At 43.6% G+C, this 14,411-nt stretch overlaps 1 protein-coding gene across 1 annotated transcript; it reads left to right on the forward strand.

Moving 5' to 3' along the window:
* Positions 1 to 2,190: 2,190 nt before the first annotated feature.
* On the forward strand, positions 2,191 to 11,326 carry nptxra (neuronal pentraxin receptor a). The gene is made up of 5 exons (XM_023395856.2): positions 2,191 to 3,436; positions 8,079 to 8,361; positions 8,822 to 9,063; positions 10,308 to 10,487; positions 11,068 to 11,326. Exons 1-5 carry the CDS (start codon positions 2,723 to 2,725, stop codon positions 11,296 to 11,298), a joined length of 1,650 nt encoding a protein of 549 aa, XP_023251624.1. The 5' UTR covers positions 2,191 to 2,722; the 3' UTR covers positions 11,299 to 11,326.
* Positions 11,327 to 14,411: the final 3,085 nt, after the last annotated feature.

A 14,411-nucleotide genomic window follows, 5' to 3' on the forward strand; every position in this document is an offset into this window, starting at 1 on the left:
GGGGTGAGGGCGGGGGCTCGTACACTAGGTGGCACCATAAACCAACTGGAGACATGACTGGAATTTTAAACAGCTTTTTGCACACTGGTCTCATTTCCTCTTTTAATCTCTTCTTCTGTCTTAATTGTGTGATTTTAACTTGGGCTCAGTATTTCTGGGGTTAACTTACTTACACCAAAGGCTAGGCTAACATTATACTGTAAGAAGTAACAATATAAAAATAAACCATTACAAGCTAATTGTGTAGGAAATCTTTACTTAAATGAAAGTACAAATGTAAAGGATGCAGTATTTACATCTGGACTGTAGTGTAGTAGAAGTATAAAGCAGCATAACACAGGAATACTCATGTACAAGTACTTCAGTAAATGTACTTTGCAGCACTGTGGAATCTCAGTAGCTCTTTGTTGTGCAGATAAACACATTCTCCTGTCACTGGACCTTCAAATTGTTTATTCAGTAGGAGCAACAGCCAGAATAACGAGGCGCCCAACCACCGTAATGTCTACATAACAATGATACTGAGAAGCTGAAGTTATTGCGTAAACACCAATTGTCGGTTTTGAGCGTCATATGAAAAGAAATGTTTCTCTCTGCCTCAATTCAATATCTGTCCACACACACATCAGTCCCTGCAAAGAGCTAGTCTCATAAAGAGTGTGTGTGTGTGTGTGTGTGAGAGGAAATGCTTCTACACTTTCAAGTTGCTGTGACCAAATCCCTGGCACAGATTATCCAGAGGAAAATCTGCACTAGCAAAAGGAAAAAAATAAAAATCCACCAAAGGGAAAGTTGAAAGCTGGAACATCCCCACAGCCCCCGACATAAAGGTCAGGGGTGACCTGGGTGATAAATTGACCCGCTGGCAAAGAGTCTCCAACAGAGGCTTTTATAGACATAATAGAGCAGCAGTATATTTTGATCATTAACTGGGCAGCAGAGGGAATGTACTGGCCTTTTAATGCACTCGTATCAAAGGTCTTTGGACTGAAAACGGACCACGCTGCAGCGCTGAGCAGCCATTCGCTTCAGCAAAATGAAACCTGCACCACTACAGACTCACAGTGTTTAGACTTTCATCATCATTAAACAGTGAAATAAATTCTGCGAGCATCACTGCAGCCAGCGTTAGGAACATTACAGCGGCACGCTTGAGGAAGAATAAGTGCCACACAGCTATTTACAGCCAGAAATGCCACGAGTGACATTCAGCGTGTGAGCTGAACGCAAATGTGGCGTTCAGGCGTCACCGTAACTTACAGTATAAACGAGGAGTGATTGTTTAGTATCTATACTTTTCCCAGACTCTTTCCCCCCCCCGCTTTACTATTCTGTGGCGTTCCAGTGAAGACAGAGAGCTGCAGCTATTTTCTGCAGCAGACGTGTTGGATGTCTCACGCCTGCTCCCTCGCCCATCTTAAATTAGAGCTTTCAGCGCCTGCGATTTAAAGAAGTCTTAGCTTAAATCCTCCCTGTTACCTGTGTGACAACGATGCTCATCACACACTATTACACACATGCAAGCTATAATTCCCTCACACCTTTGTCTGTAAGTGTCTGTATGTGGCTTTCTTTTATTATATTCACGAGGTCCAAAAAGCGGGAGCCCACTGTCCGACAGCTTTGTGGGGGCGAAAGGTTACAGAGACAAAGGTGTGTGTGTGTGTGATTTTCTCTCACTGTGTCATGCACACTCATTAATTAAGTTTTATTAAAAGTGCAGAGGAAGTAAAACAATAAAGTAAATGAGATCAAATAAATAGAAATAAAATAAAATGTGCCTGTATCACACTGAGATTAACGTGCATTTTTACTGGCAAGCACGGTTTAATGAAGCTCACTAATAACATCGGCTCTGTATCAGGCTCTGCAACACACACACACACACACACACACACACATACACACACACACACACACATATATTCACGCCCACTAGGGCAATCATTCTGTCATCTCTGCTGCTGTGGAGCTGCTCCACTGGGAGCCTTGAGGCTGACTTATGGCCGTCCACACATCACATCACAGGGAGCCTGTAATGTGTTGCTGAGCTAGAAAATATGAAGCCAAAGGGAGGAAACTAATTTTCTGCTGTAGTGAGGTTTGTTATGCATTGGGGGAGGGGGGGGGGGGCTGCACTCTACTGTACAGCATGCCTCTCAACACATGCTGCAACATATTCAGTCTGATGTGTTCTTGTCCACAATAAGACGCCATAAAGATCACAGTCACTTCCACTGGAAAAGTTCGCTGCAGGCTGCAGGAGGGAGATGAAATGTAGAAAAAGTGTGCTATCAGACTGAATGGAGCAGTCCTCTCTCTCTCTCTCTCTCTCTCTCTCCTTCTGCTTCAGTATTAACAGGCTGGATTTTGCCTGAATACCGAAGACATGCGCGCTGAACAGGGGGAGGAGGTGGAACACGGACTGTCTGCTCCTGATGGTCTGTGTTGACTCCATCATCACTCAATTATGGTGCGGAACTCTCGTTTTCTAATCGTCTGTTCTTGTGGAAAAGGGGGAAAGTGAAGGAAGGGTTTTCTTTCCACCATTTATATACAGGAAGATCATTTGATACTTTTTCGTTGTTTTGGAGCTTTTAGTTTCTTACAGATCAGGAGTCTTTTTATTATTTTTATTATTATTATTAATATTAGATTTTTCTAATAATCGCTCGCCCCCGCCGCCACCCTGAAGTTCATTGTTATTATCTTGGCCGCCGGGATGGTGGCCTTCATCGGAGCGGTTATCTGCATCATCGCGGCCGTCCACACCGGATCCTCCAAGGCTGCCGCGGCACAACAGCAACCGGCAACCGACAACCACTCGCTGTATCCGGACGCGGCGGCGCAGACCCCCGCCGCCGGGGGCTCCGTGGCCAGGGCCGGGTCTTTGGGCGCTCTCCATGGTTCTGAAACACCCGATTCGGAGGCGCCCACCTTCAACATCGGGCTCAGCGGGCTGGATGGGGTCACTGGACTCACCGGGCATGACCCGACGGTCAGCCGGCTCATCTGCACGCCGATCCCCGCCGGGGAGTGCAACCCGAAAAACTTTAAGCAACAAGCGGACGACCCGTCGCTGTACGCGGGCGAAGACTGGGGGTACCTCCGCACCACCGCGGAGGAGCTCCGGCAGACGGTCCTGCAGCAAAAAGACCAGATACTCAACGACCAGAGGACCATCAGGCAGCTGACGGGGAAACTATCCGAGTGTGAGAGGGGGCTGGACGGCAGGAGCAGCGGCGCGGACAGACGCGGGAGCGCTGCGGGGCTGTGGGGGGGCAAAGGTGCGGCGGAGGAGACGCATGTGGAACGGATCATGGTGCGGGACAGTCCGGCGTCCGCATCGGACAGTGTCCACTTGCTCACCGTCAGGGCTGTGGATGAGCTGGAGCAGGCTATCACTCAGCTCAAAGACCGCATAGAGAAACTGGAGGTAGGTGAACACATAGATCATCCTCTGCGTCCAGCTGACACAACACAGAGGTTAGTTAATCCCAGGGAGCCGCCTTTGGTCCCATGATGGGACTCTGAAGGCATAAAGAAGGATCTCCCCTTTTTAAGATTCTCCAGCTGCTGCAATAAGTGATGATCAGAGTTGACATTCATGACTAGGTTTGTCTCTTCATCACTCTGCAGTCCCTTTCAGGATCTCTGGGCATGCTTGAGTGATTCCTGAAAGCAAGGCTTTTCAATTTTGCATGAGAACAAGTGAGTTATCTCAAAGGCTCTGTGTGTGAGAGAGATTGGATGTTGGCAGTTAGATTCCCTGTCTCGGTAAACAACAACATCAAGTGAGGGTATTCACTAAAAATCTCAATCCAGGAGTGGAGTCTGGGAAACTCCACAGAGCTCCCTGCTCCTCCTGCTTCAACATTTACACATAACGCCTTTAATGATGCATGAAGTGAACAGATTGAAATGTAAAATTAAAAGAAAAGAGAGATGAAGAGTGGGGCAGGAGGGAGAGATCAGGATAAAGATAAGGAGGGAGAGGGGCAGCAGCAGCAGCAGCAGGAGGAAGAAGAGGAGGAGGAAGAGGAGAGGATATAGCAGAGTAACATGAATCGTGCTCTTATCTGTCCAGAATCGAACGATGTATAACCTAATTTTGGCTAAAGAAATATCATCCATAATTAATGAGGTGCTATATATTTGTTGAGAGCACGGACTGTAACGGTGCTTCTCCGCAGCGCAGCGCTCCTCACTCAGTGGCAGTTTAATGTAGGACATGTCTGTACGGGTCATTGTCTTTTATTCCAGTGTCAGATGAAAAGCTCCAGAATGCACAAACGTAATCTCCATGTTTGACACTTCTCAGGAACAAAAGGACTCCTCTGCACACGCTTCCCCACCGCAGAGGAAGATGTGAATGGATTTCACAGTCTCAGGGTGATATATTTAAAACTATAGTGTTTCTCTCGCCCCCACTCTGCCTCTCCATGTCGAGTTTCTGTGGCCTACTTCAGTAACACAGTGCGGTGTTTACATCAGATCCTGTGAATATATATTTATATATTAGAAGAGCACTCATCTGGGAATGCCTAGTCAGGTCACCCAGCTTTCTTCTTGCATGTGCTTTGCTCAGGTACAAACCATCATCAGCTAACACCAGTCACCAGATGTCCACGGGAACAAACCCCATCTTCACTTGTCAGGACAGAAAAATTCAATCCAAGTCCAGTCTGTTTTCTGAGAGCAGTTTGAGCAGCTACGTGTTTTTGTTTTTTTTTCCCTGCAGCATCAGTAATTTTTTCATCCTGATCCATTCCACCACATTGTGCTTTATCCTTCATACGGGCTTGTGTTTGAGCCGTGAATCCAGGAGCAGAATCCTCCAGCCTACGCTATGTGGGTTATTGTTGTTATTATTATCATCATCACTTTCTTTCAAGTGATCACGTAAAGGTTGACCTGTTTCCATGGAACTGTTGGGTGTAATGAGCGTAAACTGACTACAGCACTTTTCAGGGATGGTGCAACATGGGGGTGGGGGGTGGGGGGGCATAAATTACACTCTCTAAGAACACTCCAAGTATTTACATAAAAATACAACTGACGCACAAAAGTGACGACTTAACAACCGCGAGGACGATCTGGAAGGTGGGAAGATACGACAACATCATGTTCCCCAGAGGATGAATCCAGAACACTAATATGATCAGACTCAGAAATACTTCATGAATAATAATAATAATAATAATAAAAATATAACCCCCCATATTCAAAACATTAAAAAAATAAATAAAAATAAATAAAATAGACCCTGTCAGTAATATCAATCAATTTACTGATCGATTCTCAGAGGGAAGAGTTGATCCTCTGACTTTTCCTGTTTTACACTTTTCACTCATCCTGTGAAACGTCTCAACATCAAACCAGATGATTTTATACTTATTTTATACTTATATATCTTACTTTTCCTCCAGCGCCACCTTGTGGTTGCCAGTTGTGGTTTTGACCCCTAAGGAGTGGAATGAGATGAAATTTGATTCAGACGTTCATAAACATTCAAAACAACATGATGTTGTAGCAGAAAATCTTAAATACACAAAATCAGATCAAAATTCAAAATCATATTTCCAAAACGACGCCAAGTAATTGCGTGAGAATAGAATCGACACACAGATGTAAGACGAGTGTCAAGTTAGTGTGAGGTGTAGGCGCGTTGTATCTGATGACTCCAGAACAGTAACCACACATACGCCGCCATAGATTTGTTTTGTACACATCGATGTATTTATACGAGGGAGGGAAATATAATTTGTACAGTTTCTGCCTCGGAGCCTCACCCCAGGCTTTATGACAGAAGTGTCAAATATGTTTGAGAGTAGATCACCTGTCATATGCAAAGATGCACCAGAGTGTTTTTGAGCTGAGGATATACGCGCTACTTCAGCAGATGAACCATAGATTAGTTCACGAGGTGAAAACATAGATTAAATGATGAAATGAAACAACACTGTTGGCTACAGGTGGGGCACATTCAACACAACAGACTAGATATGAATTATTAAGACAGTAATGTAGTAGATTTTTCTTTTTTGGCTCAAAATGTAACTGCACCCCTGGATAGAGGTTTCTCTACCGATAGAGACAAATCTACTTTTCTCTATGGTTACATGCTGGAAAGGATGAACTGAGTAGATCCATCATGTATCTAATTTGAGACAGAAGTCAAGACCTGACCTCTGACCTCTGACCTCTTTGTGTTATCATCTCTGTGTCACTTTTTCACAGAGCAGCATAGACGTTACTCTTTGTGTCATCTTGTACAGCACACCACAGGAAGGGATTCTGGGATATTGTTCAGAGCGAAGCATGTGTATGTGTTTTCTGCATTATTCAGCTTGTGGTCTGGACTGTGTAATTCTACTGTGTACCGTAAAACAATATGCTTGCTCTGTATTTCCCACATCCCTTCCCTTGAGGTTTGGGTGTTTTTTTGTTTTTTTTCCTAGTGAAGCATTATGCAGCAGAGCAAAGCAATTTGTTGTTGACTAAAATAGTTCCGTCTCTTGGCAGCCTTTCTGACTTTCAATTATTTGTTGTGTTATACTTAATTGAAAAGAAATTCCCTGTAGACATAAGCTGACTCATGCCCAAAGCGTCATGTATTTAACTCCTGGACAGTCACTCATATGTTATTTTCCATGTGAAGTTTTACATCTCAAGTAATTTAAAGTGGCTATAATCCATATTGATGAATCTAGAGAGAATTAGCACTTGAATCTGCAGCTCCTCTCGGCTTCAAAGAGCTTCATAGTGAGTTTCATCTCATTGTTTACATGTCTGGCCTCCAACTTTACTGTTCTGGTTCCCCGTCACCACTCTCACAGCATCATCTTTGGCTGCAGCAAGCAGCTGTTTTGAGTGAATGAGCTCTACAAAACCAGATGGACACTACCTGCTCAGCAGCAAACGGCAGACAGACACAGTTAGAGACCAGCTGGTGAAACACAGTGGAGCATTTGGCTAAAGAGCCAAATATTTCCCTCAGGGATTTGGGAGAGCAGCAAAGCTGAAAGAGCTAAAACAACTCAATATTGGGATCACTAGGTGACCAGACACATGACCCCAAATGAATGCTATTGTTGCTCCGTAACTGCTGGATGTGTAACCTAGCAACTGTTTGTCCGCAAGTTTCCCATATCGACTTGAAAAGGTGATGATCTGTTAGAGTAACCCCAACCTAAAAGTGGCACAAAAGATTACTTATTGCATTTATTTTTACAGAGATCCCTGCACAATGTTAAAAGATGGAAAAAAATCAACTATTACATAATCCAGAAGAGTAAACTCTGAGATTCAAGAAAAAACCAAGAAAAATAAAACACTAAGTTTAAAGTAAGAGTTAGACATGTGGGAACAGATTTGCTACCTTGCCCAGAGTGGAAGATCAACACCTCCCTCACAGCTGTTCATTCAGTGTGAAGCTGGAGCCAGCCGTCACTTATCTCATCATAGAGACTGGGAACAGGGGAAACAGGCGGCTCTGTCCAAAATATATACAAATACACTTCTTCACTTCCTTACGGGGAGTTAGATAAGAAGACGAATACACCACTCTCGTGTCTGTACAGTAAATACAAACAAGACTGGAAACAGCTAGCCTAGCAAAATCCACCTACGCGCCTCTACAGCTCACAAAGCAACACGCTGTATCAGGTCCGCACAGAAAACAAGGTGTTAAAAGCAATAGTTTGAGTGTGTTTAAGGGGGATTATGTGTGGGACCAAGAAACCTCACTGTCACTGCGTCCAACCAAGAAATACTCATGTACATAACATCCCGTAAAACCACAGATTATAATGTCCCGAAATGGTGAAGTATTCCTTGAAGTAAAAACATTACATGGTGAAACCTTATTAAATCAGCCCCTTAGATGTTTCCCCAGGCCCCATGTAATGTTTCAGAGAAATCAATTATTGATTATTGTGTGGGAGAATTTTGTCTCACGTGTGCACATAATGATAATGAACTGTGGATTAATTAGACAGCGAGCGGAGAGAGTACTTCGCAGTGTTTTCCTTAGACGGTAAAAACCAGTTCTCATGCAGCGTCTCCCTCCTCTGCAGTCAGACATTGGCCCGTTTCCTCACAACCAGACGGATGGCAGCAGCTCAGGAGTGCCAGAGGAGGGCGAGATGTCTGTCAGCCCAGAAAGGTCGGCCGATCCCGGGCACAAAGCTGACGCTGACAGGCCCTGGAGGATGGAAGATTTGGAGGGGGAGCTGGAGAGGAAGGTGGAGCTGCTGGAGAAAGAGAGAAAAGCCCTGAGGCTGGAAACTGAGAAACACAGACAGGAAATCGACCAGGGCCTCAGTAAACTACACCACCGACTCTCAGGGCTGGAAGAAGGTAAGGTATTAAAGGAAAGGAAAAAGTGTGTATATGCTGGTACATCTCAAAAATGTAGTAGATACAAAAAATTCTGAGTGAAAAAATTATAAATGGCTGTGATTAATCACATTGCATCGACTCGAGTCACTAACGATGATAAATAATCTGCCATAAAAACGACCTCAGAGGTTTCATTTTTGTATTAATCTTAATCAGATCAAGCCGTGGGGTTTCTTTATGATGAATTAATTATGTTTAACTAATGTAAAAGAAAAAAAAAAGATCAGAAAGACTAAATTCATGCCCTGCTTGAAAAACAGATCAGATGTATTTTATATGAAGGAAGTGAGAAAAGCAGGAAGTCCATTTGATCTTTTTCCAGTTAACTGTAAATTACGCAACTGACTTCTCTTTGCGTTCTCTCCATCACCTTCCTCTTTTGTTTCCACACTCAAGCTTCTTCGTTCTCCTTCCCCAGGTGTCTCCGGGCATCCGTTCCCGGAGGGCTACAGGCTGTCCTTCCCGACACGGACAAACTACATGTACGCTGTCGTCAAACACTCCGTCCCAAAGCTGCGGGCCTTCACCCTCTGCCTGTGGCTGCGTCCGGCGGAGGGGGGCATCGGGACGCCTCTGTCTTACGCTGTTGCTGAGCAGCCGAACGAACTGGTGCTGCTGCAAGGCCTGCACACCCCCACCGAGCTGCTCGTCAACGACAAGGTACTGTATCAGTCTAATGTCGAGAGACCCAGCATGTACTGTATATCTGTCCCGAGCCGTCCACTGCTGCGGGTACCACTGATTTCCCAGAGGAGATTTATATCACGGTACGGGTCGTATTTCAAATTACTTACAGATTAAATTCCTAAAATGTTTTATTAACTCAGCACAAACCTCTCGGGCTGTAAATGTGCAAGACAACAGTTTAAATTCTAGTTGCAGAGATGCAAAATTCCACGTATGCAATATGGAGATATGTTTTTTCATAGTCTGCATCGCCACTGGAAATACTGTCAAAAGTTTTAATTTGGAATTAATTATTGAATATTGTGTAATATATCAAACGACACACTGGCAGTATATTTCTTAATATTTGAATTACAAAGAGATAAAGAGATGAATATAAAGCATGCAGAAAGTGTGCATTGTTTGTGTGCTTGAAGAGACAACACTGGCAAGTTCCTCTTTGCATTCAAATATATATATATTTCTAACATGCAAATTGTTTCTACAGTGAATGGCAGTATGTTTATGTTTATGTCACACTTACACAAGAAACGTAGAATTCCTCGATTAGATGCTAACCATACCAACAGGGTAACTGTTCATCTGTTCCTGTAAGGCACAGAGACTGGATGCACTGCAGCACTGACATGAGACAGATGCAGTAACCATATCTTTGTTTTCTGGTAAATTAAAACGACGACAGAAGAGTTTCACTGCAGCTTTCAAGGTTCACCCTCTTTTTATTTTTTATTTCAGTGTATATAAAAAACATTATAGCCTCTATTCAATTTTTTTTAATGACTATCACAGAAGAAGAAGTGCACTCCATTAGCACAACAAATCAAATGAAACAGCCAATTCAGCAGACAAGCTAAACGGCCTCATTCATGTGTTTAAATGACTCAGGTACCACCTTGACAGCATTGCAGGGTGCTGTTGTGCAGTGCAGTGCCTTTACGTATAATTCAATGAAGTCATTATGGTAATAGATGCCTGGAGGAAAAGCTGTGTGTCCTTGGAGGTAGCAGAATGTCTTTGGGACTGTAGAAATACTACACAACAACCAACTTCTGAACCCTGACAGACTCTCAAAAACTCAAGTGGATGTGGCCAAAAATATGTAGCTGCACCACTATCATGCAAATGTATTTTTACATTCAAAATGTGTGACAGTGGAAAACACCAAAGTACAAACATCTACTTTCATCTGAGCCGTCTTTTTGCTTTCCCATTCCTAGGTGGCCCAGTTACCTCTGAACCTCTCCAGAGGCAGCTGGCAGCACATCTGTGTGAGCTGGAGCCAGAAGGGAGGAGCCTGGCAGGCCTACCAGGGGGGAAAGCTGAGGGGCGAGGGCCACTCACTGGCAGCCGGACATCATATCAGACCTGGAGGAGTGCTCATGCTGGGGCAGGAGCAGGTGAATTCATGAAGGACTGAGCGGAAAGACTGAATGAAAAAATTAAGTTTTGACTGATTAGAGGCCGGTAAAGTAGTTTACTCTGAAAAGAAATGTAATTTGGTGTGCCCTCCAGACTTCTGCTGACGACAGCAGTGCGAGCAAATGGCGGTTTACTGCCTACAGCTGTGGCTCTATTCACTTACCGGCTTCTCTGTGAGATAAAAAATATATAGAAAGCAAAAGCATTAGAGACATTGAGGGAGTGGACACAGGCTCAGTAAATCTACAAAACCAGTTTAGTTTAGAGCACGCTACTAGCTTTCCTAAAGGGTTCAGGTGGTTAGTGAGTGAGGTGTGTGTGTGTGTGTGTGTGTGTGTTTGGTTCAATGAAACAAATGGGCCTAAGCAGAGTAAGAGTAAGAGTCTAGGGGGCCCTCGGGTTGAAAGAACCCCTCCCATAAGGCTTCTTTGTTTTCGGAGTCCTGCAGTCATAATGGTCCCCGTTTATCACATCTACTTCATCTTCCCAGAGGCGAGTGCACAGAGAACGGAAGTGTTTCTCTCTGTTATCCATCTAACAACACTTCTTTCTCTCCAGGATTCCCTAGGCGGGGGGTTTGATTCATCCCAGGCCTTGGTTGGAGAGCTGTCCCAAGTGGGTCTTTGGGACCGGGTCCTGTCCTCCAGCCAGGTGGCCAGCTTGGCTCGCTGCGGCAAAGTAACCCAGGGCAGCGTGGCCCCGTGGACGGAGAACGGAGTCGAGGTTTTCGGTGGAGCCACCAAGCACCCGGGGGAGCCGTGCAGTAAACACAGCAGGAGCTCTCAGTGACCGACGGCGAAAGGCTTTGAGGAAGGGGGAGGTGAAAGAAGGGCGGGGATGAGGGAGGGAAGTTGTAGCCATGTCAAGAAGGTAGGATAACATCTGCCCATTATTAGCACTGCTGCGCTCGGATCAACTCTATGTAAATGTGGCACAGTAGAAGCTTTGCAGTTACTTCACCGAATTTCTAGCAATCACATCCGATCCAAAAATAAATGGGATTCCTCATAAATTTAGCAGTTGAAAAGGTATAGGTCACATTTTAAGCTACGTGTACTTAATGAGTTAAACGAAGGACATTCTAGTAAAGTAGATTGGTCTCCAGACAGGGTACCTTCACTTATGTTGGTCCTACCTCCTGCTCTCTATGCTTTGTTAGCAAACCAGCTAGCAGTGTAACTACTTAAAGTAATGTAAACATTAACACCAGTCTACATAGCAAACAACTGAACCGACTGCTAGCTAAACCAGTGAGCAAATTTGTTGGCAATAACACAGTGAAGCTTAGCTAACCCTAACATGTATGATTAGCTAGCTAAGAAGCTGCCAGTATCTAAACCTTAAAAGGAATAATTCAACATTTTGGGAAATATGCTTATTGACTTTCTAGCAGAGAGTTAAATGAGAAGAGGAATATCACTCTCACGTCTGTACAGTAGCCCAGAGTAAAGACCGAGGACGGAGGGAAACGGCTGCCCTCGCCAACTAGCTCCTTAAGGCTCGTTAGTTAATTTGTTATGTCTCGTTCGTCAAACCTGCACAAAAACCCATGATTAAAAATGACAGTTTATTTTTATGCAGAGTTTGTGCCAAACTATTCTTGGCCAGGACAAGTTGCCTGACAACCAGCACAGACTCCCGGAGGTTTCTGGTCCCGGGCCAAGAAATAGCCTGTTACATAACCCCTTGTAAAGCGGCAAATTGATGTTGTTACTCTTCAGTTTTTGTATGGATTAAAACAAACGAGATACAGCATGTTCATTTGTGAGCTTTAGAGATCTTTATAGGCAGATTTTTTTGTTGTTGGATACAGCTAAGCTAGGCGGTTACCCCCGTTTCCTGTCTTTATGCTACGCTACGTTACCCCAGCTGCTGGTGGTAGCATCATATGTACCCATAACTTTTTTAAAGTAATAGTAACAAACTTTTCTTTAAAAATAATCAGATCATTGAGGAAGTCATTGTTTAACAGCCAAAACTGTGCAGAAAGTAACTTTTCTTTTTGTTTAGACAGCTAAGTTGTAATAAATCCAATGAGCTGTCCCCAGCTGTTGTCGCCTGAGAGCTGTTAACCTCCACTATGACTACCAGAAGTTGTGTTAAGCCATCTGAAACCCCTCCATGAGTGGAGCAGGGTGAGACAGGAGTTAATTAAGCCTATGACAGCTTTAGAGTTGGGAGTCAAGGTAAGGTGATGAAAAATGCTGCAGAGGGAATATTAAGCAGTAGATGATGAAAGAGAAAGGAAAGAGGGAGGACACGGGGAAAGATAGAAGGATCAGGCCCTTGTTAGGAGCGATGTTACATCGCTTTCACCTCTGCATGATGTATTCATATACTTGTAATGTCTTGCCACTGCAATATGTTTCTCACAAGTTTCACGAAAGAGGAGAGTGCCTCCTGAATCCACGCCTCTGTGGCTCGTCTTTGTGTTTATCCACGAAGGCCTGAGTGTCTCTTTTTGTTCACTAAACGAGTGAACTGAACCAATCTAAATCAAGACATCTTTCCCTAAGGAAAGCACCATCATTAGCAGAATACTCCTCTTCTTTTCTTTGGACGCATCTGCAAACTTCTTGTCAAGCTTTTGCCCCATTTATGTCATTCTGTACACATTTAGAAAATCAAGGTCAAACTATGTGGTGTAATCAAAAAACCCCTTTGGTCTTGAATGCAACCTTCAAAACTCACATATACTTATATTACTTTCAAATTTTCATGATGCACTCGTAGTAATTTTAACATTCTTAGATATCGACTGTTTTCTCTTTGCGGTTTTTATACATGCAACCACTCAGTAATGTGATAAATGAACAACCTGCAACCTCCAGCTCTTCCAACCTTCCTACATTCCATGCATGAGTTGTTACTGTATGTTTGTAACGCGTCTCGTGTCGCATCCGGTGTGTTTCTGGAAAATCCACCTACGACCACGTTTGTACCGCGAGAACCTTTGGACGACTGATCTCAACGGTCGTACGAGACACGGTGTTAAATACAGATTGTTCATTTCAAAAACTTCTACAACACTGGCTACTCCCTCACATCAAAATGATCCTTAGTGGAAAGTGCCTGTCAGGGTGTTTGTACCCATGTAAAACAAATCATCAAATGTATTATGCTGATGAAAAATTCACACTGCGAGATATTTTTGAACTAATTAAGCATGAGTTCCTCTGTGAGTTCCACGGTGAGTTTTTGAGATTTAAGAGGTTTGACAAAACATTTGCAAACACCAACGCAGGACGAGAAACTTCTGTGCAGTGCCGCCAAACCAATGCTAAATCAGGTCAAAATCATCTTGCTGTGCCTAACAGTGTCTTTGATGATGCCTCTCAGTCTGCCGTCTTATTATTAATATTATGCCTGGTGTCTGCTCAGCTCATGTCAGAGCTTTTTTTTGGGGCTTTTTGATAGTGATGTGGCATTATTATGTTTATGATTATTGAAACTGAAAACTAAGCTTTTTAACTCTATCTGCACTGTTTGTCTTTTTTTAAATGCCAAATGTTTTTTGTTTTTTTTCCACTGTATGCATCGGTATCAGTCTGTTTTCATGTTGTCGTTTGTATAAATACTGTATGTCCATGTCTTGTACGGTGTTGTATTGTTCTGAATGTGTCGTGTACAAACCTCAAATCTTTATTAAAGTCCTAATTTTCAGATGTAAAGAATGTGCTTCTTCTTGTAGTGTCTTTCAGCCAATAGCTTCAGAAAAGAAACTGCAATGAATTAAGTCTATAAGAGCCTCTGTCAGCTGCTCTTTTACTCACAAACACACTCACACACACTTGTCATTGAAGTGCAGCAGTAACCAAAACTGCTGTGAGAGAGAAAATCCTCCTGCAGGAAGAGTGCTCTCCAGACTCGACATGAAAAACAGTTATTTCTCAATGACAGAA

The sequence above is a fragment of the Seriola lalandi genome, unplaced genomic scaffold, assembly GCF_002814215.2.
Source record: "Seriola lalandi dorsalis isolate HSWRI2012SDOR001 ecotype SW California unplaced genomic scaffold, Sedor1 jcf7180002054969, whole genome shotgun sequence".
Taxonomy (NCBI): Eukaryota; Metazoa; Chordata; class Actinopteri; order Carangiformes; family Carangidae; genus Seriola; species Seriola lalandi.